Source organism: Tachyglossus aculeatus, chromosome X5, assembly GCF_015852505.1.
Source record: "Tachyglossus aculeatus isolate mTacAcu1 chromosome X5, mTacAcu1.pri, whole genome shotgun sequence".
NCBI lineage: Eukaryota > Metazoa > Chordata > Mammalia > Monotremata > Tachyglossidae > Tachyglossus > Tachyglossus aculeatus.
In genome coordinates this window covers 2,901,530-2,917,716 of record NC_052097.1, presented here as the reverse complement: position 1 = coordinate 2,917,716, position 16,187 = coordinate 2,901,530, and the positions used below count along the sequence as shown (strand labels likewise).

Below are 16,187 nucleotides of genomic sequence, written 5' to 3'. Positions count from 1 at the left end.
AAAGCACTGTTCTAAGCGCTGGGGAGGTTACAAGGGGATCAGGTTGTCCCACGGGAGGCTCACAGTCTTCATCCTCACTTTACAGATGTGGTAACTGAGGCACAGAGAAGTTAAGTGACTTGCCTGAAGTCACAAAGCTGGCAATTGGCAGAGCCGGGATTTGAACCCATGACCTCTGACTCCAAAGCCCAAGCTCTTACCACTGAGCCACGCTGCTTCCTCATTGGCCTTTAACAGGCAATGTAGAGCAAGAACAATTTATTACCTCTGGCCTGTTTTCCAAATGGTATCCTCCTAGCCATACAGCAGCTCCGATCCACAGCATTTCACTCTGACAAAATGGGGCCCAAAGAAATAGCCAAAGACAGCAAAGCTGGGCACAGCATTATTAATCATTGATAGTCTTGGAAAATGGTGATGCTGGAGAGAGCCTTCCACATCACTGGCTTTACCTAGAATTTCTAGGCCTGGGATTAATAGAGGACTTGGGAGTCACACAGTCAGTGAAGGATCTGGGACTTTGAACATAAACTCCTGTATGTGGGGAGGTGGAGTGGAGAGCTTAAACAACCAAATGTGACCAACCCTGGAATATTCGGAATCTGATCTCACTTGGATCGCATTTTTTAATTCTTCAACAAACTCTTGGCAGGCCTGAGAATCCTTCTGTGGCTCATGTGCCTTAAAGCCCAGTGGATGGCCAAGCATAGCTCAGACACCTGCCATTAAACTTCCCAAACAAGTGTCTCAGGCCAGACTCGAGGGACTCCTTTAAAGCAATCGGGGATCATCATTTCTTGGGGCAGAAACGCTCATTTTCCCTCTCACACTCACTCACTCGCTCTTCCAGTCTAGATTTCTGAATGTGAACACTGAAGGGATGTTGGAGAACTTTGGGTTTGGGGGCTGAGAAAATGGGCACAGAATGACATTTTCCCCACTCACCTACGTCTAGACTTTCTTTTTTAATGCGTACAACTCTTGGGTCTTTTGGGTTAGGGGTGAAGTCTTCAGTATCTGGCTCTTCGACTGCGTTCAAAGGAAATAGCGATGAAATCAGTTATCTCAGACCATATGCTAAATGACAACACATGTGCCTTTTGTGATTATCTTAGCTGCTCTGAGTAGATTCATCCATAATGTTAAAAAAGCATAGTCTGTTAGCAAGCTCATTCTTAATAATTGGGGTATTTTTTAGGCGCTTACTCTGTATCCAATGCTGTAGTGAGCACTGGGGACAGGATTCCATAATCCAATCGGGCACAGCCCCTCATTCATTCATTCAATCGTATTTATTGAGCACTTACTGTGTGCAGAGCACTGTACTAAGCGCTTGGGAAGTACAAGTTGGTAACATATAGAGACGGTCCCTACCCAACAGTGGGCTCACAGTCTAGAAGGAGGAGACAGAGAACAAAACATATTAACAAAATAAAATAAATAGAATAAATATGTACAAATAAATAGAGTAATAAATACATACAAACATATATACATATACAGGTGCTGTAGGGAGGGGAAGGAGGTAAGGCGGGGTGGGGGGGGAACCTGGGCTAACAGTTTGAGGGGAAGAGACTGGGTATTTGATCCCCATTTTATAAGGGAAGAAACAGTATTAGAGAAGTTAAATGACTTGCCCAAGGTCACAGAGCATACAAGTGGCAGATTCCTGGCCCCGTTTTGCCTTCTTCCTGTTGAAGGGTTTAAAATGAATTGTATTCCAGGATCCACCTCTGTTATATAGGTGCCTGCTGTAAAAGTTGTAGAAAATCTGTGCGTTTTCTGACTCAGAGGAAGCCCCTCAACCAGGAAATCCTGAGTGATCCTTTTCACTGGTTGGAGTGACTTTCCCTTAAGAAAGGAGTGACCTTGGAGAGTGAGGGCAGGAGAAATGAGAAGCAGCACGACCTAGTGGAAAGAGCACGGGCTTGAGAGTCAAAGGACCTAGGTTCTAATGCCAGTTCCACCACCTGTCTGCTGTGTGACTTTGGGCAAGTCGCTTAACTTCTCTCTGCCTCAGTTCCCTCATCTGTAAATTGGGGATGAAAACTGAGCCCCATGTGGGACAGGGACCGTGTCCAACCCGATTACCTTGTTATCTACCCTAGAGCTCAGAACAGTTCTTGGCACATAGTAAGCACTTAACAAATGCCATTATTATTATTATTATTATTATTATTATTATTATTATTATTATTATTATTATTAATATTACCAGAGCCGGGGGGGAAGGTAATTTTTGGGATTCCTAGGCAAAGGAGCCCAGGCAGCTGGCTTGCTCATGGGTTGGGGAGACATAGCATCGGAGGAAAGGTTCTTTGGGTCCCACGATATTCTGGCTTACTCTGTCCTCCGCTTCCCCTGTACATAGAAAGGTAATTCCCACAACACCCAGGGAAGACGAGTGTGGGACGCAGTTGCAGCCGAGGCAGGCTTTTTTTTTTTTCTTTTTTCCTAATATTTAAGTGCTTCCCCTCTCAAGATCGCAGCTGGAAAGTTTCCAGTACTCTAACGGTCTTGGCTACGGGAGAAAGAGTCAAGCAGAGATGTACCCATTCTATTCCTGGCTTGGGCAGTGGCTAGCTAGGGGAAGGCAATCTGCCACAAGTCAAAACTAACCTGTGCAGGGTAGCAGCGGCATGGGAGAGATTCAGAATCAGAGACTTAAGTTTATTGTGCGGAAGAAGGTGATGGTAAACCACTTTTGGATTTTTACCAAGAAAATCGGATGGATACGCCACCAGAACGATGGCAGATGGATGTGGGACATTCTGGGAGAGATGTGTCTGGAGTCGCTATGGGTTGGAAACGACTCTATGGCATCAGACAAGACTCGATATATGTGTTTACTCTGAGAAGCCTAGTTTGACCTGGTGAAAAGAGCACTGCCCTGGGTGTCAGAGAACCCAGGGTCTAATCCTGCATGCCAGACACTATACTAAAAACTGGGGTAGATACAGGCTAATCAGGTTGAACATGTCCCACATGAGGGTCCCATTTTACAGGTGAGAGACCTGAGACCCAGAGAAGTAAAGTGACTTGCCCAGGGTGTCACAGCAAACAAGTGGAGGAGCTGCGATTAGAACCCAGGTCCTCCCGATTCCCAGACCGGGGCTCTATCCACTGGGCCGCGGTGCTTATCATTTCTCTTTGAAACATTGTCCTTTGCCTCAGAGATGCATTCTTCCTGTCTTTCACAGACTTACACTTTGAGGGCTGGGATAGTCCCAAATAGACATGCTGACTTTAGAATGTCGGTTTCCCCAAAAGCAGGCCTCCTGAACAGTTCCCAAAATCTCTCCTCCCAAAATCCCTGCTCCTCCAATTCCAAAAAACAGCAGGGGGACATAGAACTGTAGCGGGGCCTCCGTTAAACGACGGGCCCATTTCAGGGCAGGAGAAAAACAAAGTGTAGGCATCGAAGCAGGGAGGATTGAATCAGTAACCAGATTAACGTGGCAGCCATCGAAAGGCACGCCCCGAAAGAATGTGCAGGTGTTTTGATTTAATTACCGGGCACGGTTTTGCCGCAGTTCAAACCGGCCAAGTCTTCAGTAAAACTGCCCGGAGGCTCGGAATAGTGAACAAATACTTAAGAATCATTCCCATTTGCATTATTGGGAAATGTGTTATTAGAAAGAGCCTGGGAGCCAGAGGACCTGGGTTTTCTGCCACTTGCCTGCTGACCTCGGGCAAGTCACTTGATTTCTAGGTGCCTGCTTCCTCATCTGTAAAATGGGGGTGCAATACCAGTTCTCTTTCCCACTTAGACTGTGCCTGACCTGATTATCTTGTTTCTGTACCCCAGCACTTAGTGTAGTACAGTTCTTGGCACATAGCGAGCACTTGAAATGCTATTATTGTTACTGTTATTATATGTAAAATATAAGTATAATGTAATTAGACTAGAATTGTAATAATTACAGCTGTAAAATCCAGTGCCACATGGGGCTCAGAAGTCTTATCCCCACTTTACAGATGAGGTAACCGGCCCGGAGAAGTGACTTGCCCAAGGCCACACAGCAGACAAGTGGCAGAGCCGGGATTAGACCCCAGGCCCACGCTCTATCCATTAGGCCAAGCTGCTCTCTCTTAAGTTTCTTGTTTCTCTCCCTTGTGCTCGCCAGTATTGCCTGAATACCTCCTGTGTGCAGAGCACTGTATTTGATGTTCAGGAGCACACCGTGGAGGTAAAAGATCTCCCGTTCTAGTGGAGCCAGAGTTCTGGGGTCAGGTGAGAGAGGCAGAATGGTGGGCTTGAAGGCCCAGAAGACTCCCACCCAATGGGCCACCCATTTTTAAATGTGTCGCTACATCACAGCTGGCTGAGAGCTTGGGCCTGAACAAAAAAAATGAGGAAGTTGAGGGGAGGGGACCACGTAATCTAGAAAACAGCACCAAATCTTCTGGGTGGGGTCAGGGCGGTGCCACTTGAAGAGCTGCCTAACACTTGAAGAGCAATCAATCAATCAATCGATCGTATTTATTGAGCGCTTACTATGTGCAGAGCACTGTACTAAGCGCTTGGGAAGTACAAATTGGCAACATATAGAGACAGACCCTACCCAACAGTGGGCTCACAGTCTAAAAGGGGGAGACAGAGAACAAAACCGAACATACCAACAAAATAAAATAAATAGAATAGATATGTACAAGTAAAATAAATAAATAGAGTAATATAAATAGAGTAATGAGTAGTAGAGCAATAGAGCAGCCAATGAAATGTTCAAAATTCGGGACAGGGGTCAGGGCGGGCCTGGTGGGTAAGGACAGATCCAGTTCTAGGCATTTGTACCATGCAGCATTGTACTGAAAGGCCCAGAAACTGGATGATTGCAGATATTGTCTGTTCTCATTGCGGAGGCACTGGAGAGGAGGACTATGGGTGCCTTCATCATCATCAATCGTATTTATTGAGCGCTTACTGTGTGCAGAGCACTGTACTAAGCGCTTGGGAAGTACAAGATGGCAACATATAGAAACAGTCCCTACCCAACAGTGGGCTCACAGTCTAAAAGGGGTCTTGTACTCTCCCAAGCGCCTAGAACGGTGCTCTTCACACAGTAAGGGCTCAATCGGTACCAATGATTGATTGGTTAATCGAACCATCTATACCGTTTGAGGAAATAACAGGAATTGTGAGACCTGGGCTAATGTGTACCTGGAGAATTTAGTGAGGTCAGAAATTTGAATGAATTTGATTTTTCTGTGAATAGACTACTGTTCCAGACTGGTCTCGTGAGAGTCTATTCCTGAAATCAATCAATCGTATTTATTGAGCACTTACTGTGTGCAGAGCACTGTACTAAGCGCTTGGGAAGTACAAGTTGGCACCATATAGAGACGGTCCCTACCCAACAGTGGGCTCACAGTCTAAAGGGGGGAGACAGAGAACAAAACCAAACATACTAACAAAATAAAATAGAATAGATGGTAATACTTGCTCTTCTCATTGTAAAATCATGACGATTTAAGGTTAGCCTGTGCTTTGTACAGAGAAGCAGCGTGGCTCAGTGAAAAGAGCACGGGCTTTGGAGTCAGAGGTCATGGGTTCAAGTCCCAGCTCCGCCAATTGTCAGCTGTGTGACTTTGGGCAAGTCACTTAACTTCTCTGGGCCTCAGCTCCCTCGTCTGTAAAATGGGGATTAAGACTGTGAGCCCCCCGTGGGACAATCTGATCACCAGCGCTTAGAACAGTGCCTTGCACATAGTAAGCGCTTAATAAAATGCCATCATCATCATCATCATCATTACAGCAAGGACAAAACTGGATTGACTTGTCCTCTTCCTGAAACTGTAGGATTTTTGCACTGACCCCAAAGTGATTTTTCTAAGGCAGGTGATGTTCAGCAAATAGACACCTGTTTCCTCGCCCCCGTCCCCCTTGCCCTGCCTACAAGCCAGTTCAGTTCTTGGCCCACCCTCCCCTCCTCAACGTCCCCAACCCTCAGATGGTCCCATCTGTGGCTTGACCCCAGGGGACAATCTCTTTTCACATGGGTCCAGGTGACCCGGAATCAGGGTGCCATCAGCCATGCTGCACAACCATCTGCACACGTTGTTCTATGTACTCTTCCAAGTGGTTAGTACAGTACTCTGTGCATAGTAAGAGCTCAATAAATATGACCACCGACTACTCAGTCCCCATTGCGCAGTGTAGAAGCGTTCAAAACTCAAGTGCCTTCTGCTGGTTAAGCCATACAAGTCACTTCAAAAACCTTGAGCCACAAAGGTTTGTGTTTTTTGTTAAACACTTATTATGTAAGAGATGGTGTTTAAATGTTTACTGTGTGCCAAGTACTCTACTAACCACTGGGCTAGATACAGACTAATCAGATGGGACACAGTCCATGCCCCCCATGAGGCTCCCAGTCTTAATCTCCATTTTATAGGTGAGGTAACTGAGCCCGGGAAGTGAATTGGATTGCCCAAGGACACACAGCAGGCAAGTGGCAGAGCTGGAACTAGAACCCAGGACCCGACGCCCAGGCTCTATCCATTAGGCCACACTGTTTTTCAGGCTTTTTTATGCTTCCCAAGGCTTAGAACACCATGGACATAACGGGATTGCTTACGTTGCTGCGAGATGCCCTCACTGGGTATTCTTAATCAGTTGAAAATACTTTTTAAGCCTACACATAGGGACCTTTAGATAGATTTTTAGAAGCTTGCTTTGTTCTTCCAACCCTGTTGTTTAAACGGGGAGACCTATCACTTTTATGTCCATGGTTATTTGACTTTAAAACAAATCCAGCAATCACTTGATTGGGGGAAAGAACGTGTGAACAATCAGTTCTCCCAGGGCCACTGACCCCTCGAAAAAGGGAATTGAGTAAACATTGTCCGACTCACCCGACTCGGCATTTTCCTCCTTGATGAAGGCAGGCCTTGGATCTTCTGACAGGTCACTTGCAGAGTTGTCTTGGTCTGTTCTGTCAGGGAGCTCTAGCAAAGCAAATCCCGAATTAATGAAGCACGGACCGAGGTCTCTACATCACGTAACCGCTTTTCCTCGTTTTTATAAATCCAGGACAGATTTCACCCGGGACCGTGATACCTCTGCCAGGTTTAGGAACTTACAATACAGCTCCGACTGAGATTTAGTAAATGAGAACATTTCAGATTACCTGTGTCGGGGATTTCTTTGACGTCTGTAACCCTTGCTTCTTCTGACACGTCTTTTACTGGACCCTCTTCACTGAAATCTCCAGGACTTTCTGTGTGTGTGATGAAGACGTATATTATTCTCATTTCCTAGGTTTGTCTTGCAAACCTTAAATTAAATTTTCCCCTTTTGAGTCACTAGAAATATTACAGCAAATTGCTCGCCGGTTTAATTTTTGGAGGCAGGTATGTAATTGCTTGACAAGGGGATCAATCCATCAATCGGTGGTAGTTTATTGAGCACTTATTACTGTGGAAAGAGCACTGTCTTAAGTGCATGGGAGAATATAATGCACAGTTCCCGGCCCACGAGGAGCTTCGCAATCTGGAGACGGTTCGGTGCTTCCCCGAGCCATCTTGGAAGCAGCTGGTTCTATCGTCACCTTCCCCAATTCGGAAGTCGAATGTTGTTCAACAGGGAATAGGACAAAAAGGGGAAGAAGAGGACCTGCAGCCCCCCATTGAGACAAAAACAGTTCCTCGCCCCCTTCACCTCCCCCTCTTGCCCACCTTGCTAATCTCTAAAGGCCTGTTACCAGAAGAGAATGAAATTCCACCCTCTGTCTTCTAGCATTTGTCATACTTTACTTTAATCTTTGGGACCAAGTATTAGCATTGATGAATGAGTTTTGCATTAAGAGCGTGGCTACAATAATAACAATAATAATGATGGTATTTGTTAAGCACTTACTATGTGCAAAGCACTGTTCTAAGCTCTGGGTAGGTTACAAGGTGATCATGTTGTCCCACGGGGCTCATAGTTTTAATCCCCATTTTACAGATGAGGTAACTGAGGCACAGAGAAGTTAAGTGACTTGCCCAAAGTCACACAGCTGACAGTTGGCGGAGCTGGGATTTGAACCCATGACCCCTGACTCCAAAGCCCATACTCTTAGTGCGTAGAACCATCTGTGAGCCGATCAGAACTCTGGCAGGAAGGTGCCTCAGATGGGTAAATCTTTTCTCATATCTACCCCAAAGCAAAACTGCATCTTCTCTGCCCCCATCCCCCCATTAGCCTTCCCCGACTAAGCCCTTCTTTCCCCTCCCCACACGTACACACCTGCCCCTCTCCCACCAAAGTCTCTGCACTTGGCTGTGTACTTAAATAGGAATAATAATGATGGTATTTGTTAAGCGCTTACTATGTGCGAAGCACTGTTCTAAGCGCTGGGGGGGATACAAGGTGATTAGTTTGTCCCACATGGGGCTCACAGTCTTAATCCCCATTTTACAGATGAGGCAACTGAGGCACAGAGAAGTGAGTTGCCCCAAGTCACAGCAGACAAGTGGCGGAGGCAGAATTAGAACCCATGACTTCTGGCTATCAAGCCCGTACTCTTTCCACCGAGCCACGCTGCTTCTAGTGCTTAAAGTGCTCTGATACCCCAAGCCCCCTCGGCACTTATGTAAATATCCTTTACTCTGTTATTTCCCCCATCTGTAATTTAATGTCTTTCTCTCCCTGAAGACTGTAAGCTCTCTGTGGGCAGACATCGTGCCTACCAACTGTAATCTCCCAAACACTCAGTACAGTTCTCTGTACACACAAAGTACTCAATAAATACGATTGATTAAGATTAGTTAGCTTGGCAGGGAATCATGAATTAAGTATGTGACCTTACACCCATCTTAAATTCATCATCACCTAAGAGAAGCAGTGTGGCTCAGTGGAAGGAGCACGGGCTTTGGAGTCAGAGGTCATGGGTTCAAATCCCGGCTCCGCCAGTTGTCAGCTGTGTGACTTCAGGCAAGTCATTTAACTTCTCTGGGCCTTAGTTCCCTCATCTGTAAAATGGGGGTTGACTGTGAGCCCCACGTGGGACAACCTGATCACGTTGTATCCCCCCAGCGCTTAGAACAGTGCTTTGCACGTAGTAAGCGCTTAACAAATACCATCATCATTATTATTATTATCATCCCACCACTTAGGTACTAATGAATCAATCCCTGGTACAGGAGCACTCTTAATGTGTGCAGAGGGAGAGTACAACACACCAATAAATGCCATTGATTGATCGATCCTCTATCTCAAGCTTTCCAGAATAAATCTCTTCTGTCCATTGCTGGAACTTTATCCCTGCCATATAGGCTCGAAGCAACAACTCAGCCGAGAGCCAGTCTCCCTCCATCTTTTTTTTTTCCTCCTTCATTTAAACGCTCTGCCGTATGCTGAAAATTGGAATTTTAAGGTGATTCCACATAAAATATACCATATTCCCAAGTTGCCAAACTCACTGGTTTATGCGAACCTCTCAGTAATAGACGTTATTGGTGCCACATGCTCTTTGTCTTTCCACAAGTGAAAGGTTTCACAGTGGTTCAAGAAAGCGGTTTGATCTGCTCGGCGCTCTTACCCGAGTGCTCCTTTTCCATCGTAGCGTCTGCCTCGTCTCTGCTTTCCGGCGTGCCAGACCGTCTCATGTTATCGTGCCCCAGGATAGCATCGAGCTCGGTGAAAAACTTCATCCTTTTTGAGGTCCCCCCAGAATCCTGCGCATGCCGTACGATCTTATATTCGTGTTTTAGGTTTTTGTATTTTGTTCTACACTGCTTCCAGTCTCTCTCTATTCCGTGCTTTTGCAGCTTTGCCGCGACTTGCTCAAATATCCGTTTATTCCTCACTGTCCCTTCCAGTTGCCGTTGGATATTTTTATCCGCCCAAACATCTATCAGAGCCCTGACTTCATTCACGGTCCAGTGCTTTCCTCCCTCGTTGGCCACCATTGGAATGAGGGGCTGACGATCGGTAGGGTCCAAAATTGAGGGTGGCTCACCTGTATCAGGTGGAGTTGGCGACGCACAGGGATAGGGGGTACCTGGTGAAGGGGGGGGGTTAAAAAAAAAGGGGTGGGATGGGAGGAAGGAGAAACAGATGGGCAAGTGCTTTAATCCTTATACGTGGAAGAAAATCCATCGTTCAGGCCAGAGTGCCAACTTTTCGATTGGCATTTGGGAGCGAAAAAGAGGTGGGAAGCAGCTGCCAATAAGGCCAGGGGATCCACACAGCAATCGGGTGGGTGGGTGAATTGAGGCTCAGCTTCCTAGGGCAGGCTGACAGGCGGGCATTGGATCACTCGGTGCTATTTATTACCCACCTACTGTGTGCCACCCACCTCCCTAAGCACCAGGCTAGGTACAGGATAATTCAGGACACAATATCCATCTTATTCCCATGGCCCATCCCTCGCCAGAGTTAGATGGGCATCTATGTTCGGCTTGCTTCCTGTGGGTTTACTAATAACCGAGCTCAAATGGTTCCGATTCAGCTCTTCTAAATATTGTTCCTTGTTCTTAAAGTGGGAGATGGGTCATTGCTTTGGATTCAAATACCTGGCTGATAACTTAGGGTGCCAAAGTAGATTGTAGTCGCGGGGTTACCCTGGGCAGTTTAAGTTTGAGAATAATTCCACAGCCCTGAAAAGGTCCTTTCCGTTTCAGCTTCTTAATGGCCCCAGGCCCCTACCACCCCTTTCCAACAGGGTAAATACACCCCACCCCACCTTCCGTCCCTGCCTTTCTCCTTGATTTCCACTCTCTGACTGTACCTAGTTCAATCGTTCTGACGTGGGAAATGAAAAGAAGTGGATTGTCTCTGATCTCCTCCTCTTCTTCCTCCTCCTCCTCCTCCTCCTCCTCTACAGCAACAGATATTTCACCCGAGGGTGAAACGGAGTTTCCCGCTGCAACTGATCAGGGCACAGAAGAAAAGACACGTCACAAAAGCAGCATGTTGAAATGCACAGGAACAGTAATGGTGCTTAATATTTAAGAAGAAAATAGCCGCCAAAGCTGGTGAAGGGGGCCGACTTTGATAGTGGGTCTTTTGGGATTGTAGGTTTTTATTTTATTTTTCAAGGCACGTTTCATGAGTAGCTCTATTGGCTCTGTGAAGCAGAAGCCAAAGACGAGTGACATCAGCCCAAATTGGCTAGAGTGCAAGCGGCTTTCAAAACGGGTCATCGATTGATCGGTCTTTGGGGATCCCAGCCTGGCCTGCTGTAAGGAAAAGCGATGGGGTGTCTCCCCTTTTTAGACTGTGAGCCCACTGTTGGGTAGGGACTGTCTCTATATGTTGCCAATTTGTACTTCCCAAGCGCTTAGTACAGTGCTCTGCACACAGTAAGTGCTCAATAAATACGATTGATGATGATGATGACAGGGCACGCCCGTGTCTCCTTTGGCCACGGTGGCCCAGGGTCCCCCAGCCCATAGTGGAGTTTGGAAAATCATTTTGATCACCTCTGGGGAGAAGAAACTTCATTTTACAGACCGTAACTGCCGGGAGCACTTTTTTTTAAAAAGGGCAGACCCACTCATGAATAACCAGACAGCGTTTTGTCAGGAGGGTGCGTTCGTGCCGCATGCCTCTGTCGTTTGAAGCAGGACAGCTGCAGTGCAGATATTTTTGCAATTAGTGTTGTCACTGCTAGATGTAGAGGCCATCAGTGAAAAGAAATCCAGCGTTGCCGGGTAAAATCACGAGTCATTAACCCCAATCAGAAATGCCGAGTAGAAGCCATCCCACTCGCCTCTTTGTTGACTTATCTTGTGGAAAGGGGGGCAATGGGTAGAGCAATTGTTTGAACAGCTCCGAGCACCTTGAGACCCAGCCTGTGTTCTGTGGATTTACAGGGGTCCACAGTAGGAAATAGCTCCGGAGCGGCTTCTCAGAAGGGAAACCCTCCCATGTTCTGTGGATTTACAGGGATCCACAGTAGGAAATAGCTGCCTGTTTACTTGTTTTGATGTCTGTCTTCCCAGCAGACTGTAAGCCTGTTGTGGGCTGGGATTTTCTTTCTTTACTGCTGAATTTACTTTCCAAGCACTTAGTACAGTGCTTTGTACACAGTAAGCACTCAATAAATATGAATGAATGCTCTGACAGTGATTGGTGTAGGTTAGGACAATGTTATATGGCCCCTGGGGTTATTAACTCTTTTCACTCCCATCCCCCTAACTTATTTTTCTAAGTAGAAAATGGGGTGTGTGCTGGGGGAAGGGGGGATTCTAGAAAGTCTGCCTTGTAAGTTGTAACCCCTTACAGTAATCTGATTTACCGAGGAGTCATTCATTCATTGTCGTATTTATTGAACGCTTACTGTGTGCAGAGCACTGTACTAAGTGCTTGGGAAGTACAAATTGGGATGACTTGAAAGCAATCATTAGTATTCTCTTCCGTGCTTCCTCTTTCCTCCATCTTTCAAATCCAGGGCAACCCAAACTCTCAAAGAGGACGAAAGCAAACGAGCCATGGAGGCGCTCCAAGCCAGTAGAAAATTCAGAAGAATGAACTTTGGCTCCTCTCACCCGTCAGCCATGGGTGAATGTAGCGCAGAAGTGGTAGTGAAGCCTGTGGGTGCCCGAAACTGGCCTCTCGCTAGAGAGATGATGCCCTAGCTTATGGGGACCGCTCTGGCAAATGAACTGCTGCTATAGTCTTCCACCTGACGCATGCAATCCAAGCTTTCCCCAGCCCTCTGCCCCTCCCTGAGTTTTGCCATGGTGTAGGCCTGTTTTTGCACACACCAGTTTGACACAAAACCTCTCCTTAAAACAGAAGATTTTGCCAATCCCAGCAAGAATTTCCCAGTAGCTGAAGGAAGGATTGGCCCTCCCAGATCAACCCATCGATTATTGGCTAATCCACTAGGTAGGCATGCTGTCATAACATTTTAGAAAATCCTGAGGTTTGGGGAATGCAGCAAACCATACGCATACAATGATTTTTTCCTTCAAGATCTACATCGTATATAATATTTTTTTCAAGGCTTTTTGAGTTCAGCAAAGATTGCATTCAGAAGAGGTTTTCAAATCCCGATTTATGTCAGTTAATGAAAACTTAATCCTTAAAGAATAAGAGCATACACTCTGCTTTGCCTTTTTTCTTCCTTTTCCTGTCGATATATTCCTGTAACCCATTTACAGTGTGACTGACAAATGCTTGCACACACACCCCACCCAACACACCCCTGTATGTGTTTGAAATAGAAATGGATTTAGAATTTTTAAATTTAGCAGAAGCACATTATCTTATGTTGCCAACTTGTACTTCCCAAGCGCTTAGTACAGTGCTCTGCACACAGTAAGCGCTCAATAAATACGATTGATTGATTGATTATCATACAGCATTTAGGTTGAGGTTTCAGGTTAATTTCTCTTCACTTTGGTCTGAGTAATCCAGTGATCATTGATTTAATTGAGGACTACGTTACACAGATTATCCTCAAAAGGCAGGGCGGGCAGTGTATAACAATGCCCGGTTGGCTGGCGTGGCATTTTTCTGTATAAATCTAACAAAAGATCGATCGGGAGTGGAAGAACTCGCCACTACAGCGAAAGGATAAGTCATTCTGGGCTTCGGCAAGAATTAATCGACTGGGGAAAGCAGGAGCCCTTGCTGGTTGAGAAACGCACACTCGCCTATGAGAACGCTGAGGAAAACCTGCCGGGATTGGGTTGGGCTTAGCCGGAATTTCACGAGGTAGACATTTCCGGGAACCGCTCAGAGGACTGGAGAGCCCCCGTTGCTTGCAGATTTCATGGGGTGCTGTGGGAATTTTCCTCCTTCCACTGGGGCGGTGCTAACCACTTTTCTATGTGAGAAGCATAGCAAGTCAGTTCGCTCGGCAGCTGGACGGGACCGTCACCCACCGGTGGTCCGTCAGGTCAAAATAAAGAAGGGAGGGGACACTTTTACCTTGAGCATTCTCCTGGGACGACCCCGGGTTCAACCGAGATTCCTCAGGAGCCGGGCACCTGCCGCCTTCGTCCTCCATCAGCGGGGCGACCTGTTCCCGCCGCAGGATCGCATCCAGGTCTTGGAAGAACTTCATGGTTTTCGAGGCATCTCCAGAGTCGCGCGCGTATTTCACCGTCCTGTATTCATACTTGAGGTTCTTGTACTTTGCCCGGCACTGCTTCCAATCCCTGCAGACTCCTAGCTCCCGAAGCCTCTTGGCAATGTAGATGAATATTCCTTTATTCCTCAGGGTGCCATGAAGTTGCTTCCTTATGTCCTCCTCGGACCAGACGCTCAGCAAAGCCTTAACCTCCTCTTCGGTCCAGTGCTTCCCTGCTCCACTCTCCATGTTGAAAGTGACCTGGAAATGATTCACAATTTCTAGCCAAGGTTTTGTTTCCTAGGAAACCAGGCGGCTGGTTTGTCAGTAAGCTCCATGGAGAGAGAGGATCTAGTTAAACCGGTTCAAGCTGCCTGAGGGGTGTAACTTGAGAAACTGCCAAATAAGCAGGATCCTGCGATTAAAGGCACTGGGGCCTCAAAGATTGCTAATCTTCTTGGGAGTTACATGGAGAAAAGCCCCCCTCCCCATCACCCTCACTCCTAAGAAGAGTAGAAACACTATTTTGTATTAAAAAGAAAATACTCTTAAATGGGCAGGGTTTTCTTGAAAATACCTATACACGCCTGTGTGTGCTTAACATGGCCTAGTGGGAAGAGCTCTGGTCTAGGAATCAGAAGGACCTGGGTTCTAATCCCGGCTCCACCACTTGTCTGCAGTGTGACCTTGGGCAAGTCACTTCACTTTTCTGTGTCAGTTCCCTCGTCTGTAAAATGAGATTAAGATTGTGAGCCCCATGTGGGACAGGGACTGTCCCAACCTGATTAGCTTTTATCTACCTCAGCACTTAGCTCAGTGCCTGGCACATTGTAAATGCCTAATATATATTATATATTCATATATATATATATTCATTTTCTCTCCTCCCTATTGGGATCTCACCATATCTTCAGGGTTTTCTTGGGTCATCCCATACTTTATGCTGGTGCCGACATTAAATGACACACTCAGTTCTGGGGCTTTGAAATCTACAGTGTTAATATAGCTAGGATGGTAGTCGGTTATCAGAAACACCTCTGCTTTTGTCAGGACTTGGGCTAGTCCGCATCTGTCCCCTTAGGAAAAGGCAGAAGGAGGCAGAGAGCTTGAGAATATTTCCCTCTCCAGAAGTATGGTTTATCTGTTCCCCAGCAGTTTACTGGGATCACTTGTTAAACTCTAAAAATGATCACCATTCTATGTAAACACCACGTATTATTTTCGTGTCTTTTAAGAAAAAAGCTTAAGAACAACACAGTTTGGATTAAAATGGCTTCCAACATGGGTTACTAGTAAAATCCCAGTCCACCAGCAGGATATCCAGAATGGATGTGTTAGAAACCCCCAGCCCCTCCAAACCTGGCTCTTGTGTTTAATGATGCTGTTGTTTCAAAAAGAACTAAATGGCACAGTCGATGAACGTTCCTTTCTGGAGTTGTGAAGAGAGAGATACAATCATTTTGTGGGCATTTTAACCAAAGGTGTTTTTACTTTGTTCACAGGGGCCAGGAGAGTGCTGGAATTGTGACAAGTGATGGACACACAGAGCCAACGTTCAAAATTCATAAAGTAAGGGGGGAAAAGAAATTGGGGTTTTTTTAAAATCATATGCTGTGGAAATTTCCCAACCAGAGTTCTCTGGTATTTGGTGAGGGTTTTCATTTTTAATAAGCGTAATCAGTGGTATTTGAGTGCTTCCTGCGTGTAGAGCACAGTACTAAGCAACTTGGGGAGAGTATAATACAGCAGAGTTGGCAGACGTGTCTTCCCACAGCAAGTTTAAAGTCTAGAGTAAGGTAAGTGACAAGATTTAGGTCAGGCCCGGGCTTTTGCGACTTCACATGTATATCCCTTGTTGTTTTGGCAAGTGATATTACTCTTGTTTGAATGCTTTCACTTCCCAAAGTCAGTCTGGTTCCTGTTAAATAGTTTGAAGAAACTAGTGCCTTTTTTAACGATCACCTGAGCCCCAAAATAACTGTTGGGGATTTAGTTAATGTAAGGTCTGTTTTTCTTCTTGCCGAAGGAATATTCCCTCTCCTGTTAGACACAGCCTTGCCAGAGTTCATAGGGCCAGATCTGGTAGCGGTGGGTCTAATTATCTCCCGGTCCCCCACAATTTCAAGTTCCTAGCAGCCGTGCCCAGCATCTAGAAAACGGTGGTGGGGGTGCACAGAAGCA

General features: G+C 46.2%; 2 protein-coding genes across 5 annotated transcripts in view; one reads left to right on the top strand and one right to left on the bottom strand.

Moving 5' to 3' along the window:
* Positions 1 to 14,255, bottom strand: part of LOC119947589 (multifunctional protein ADE2) — a 60,023-nt gene extending 45,768 nt beyond the window's left edge. Inside the window, exons 1-6 of one of the 3 annotated variants that reach the window (XM_038769150.1) lie at positions 13,865 to 14,255; positions 10,713 to 10,853; positions 9,522 to 9,983; positions 7,128 to 7,217; positions 6,853 to 6,945; positions 946 to 1,029 (exon numbers count right to left, since the gene is read on the bottom strand). In XM_038769150.1, the coding sequence (XP_038625078.1) occupies positions 946 to 1,029; positions 6,853 to 6,945; positions 7,128 to 7,217; positions 9,522 to 9,983; positions 10,713 to 10,853; positions 13,865 to 14,255 (1,261 nt within the window). Of the gene's footprint in view, positions 1 to 945; positions 1,030 to 6,852; positions 6,946 to 7,127; positions 7,218 to 9,521; positions 9,984 to 10,712; positions 10,854 to 13,864 lie in introns of those variants that run through there. The other 2 variants (XM_038769148.1, XM_038769149.1) reach the window with 2 other exon arrangements.
* PPAT (phosphoribosyl pyrophosphate amidotransferase) overlaps positions 1 to 16,187 on the top strand; it is a 50,383-nt gene that overhangs the window by 23,406 nt on the left and 10,790 nt on the right. For both annotated transcript variants that reach the window (XM_038769153.1, XM_038769152.1), the window contains exon 2: positions 15,509 to 15,575. In XM_038769153.1, coding sequence (XP_038625081.1) covers positions 15,509 to 15,575 — 67 coding nt within the window. The remainder of the gene's footprint in view (positions 1 to 15,508; positions 15,576 to 16,187) is intronic.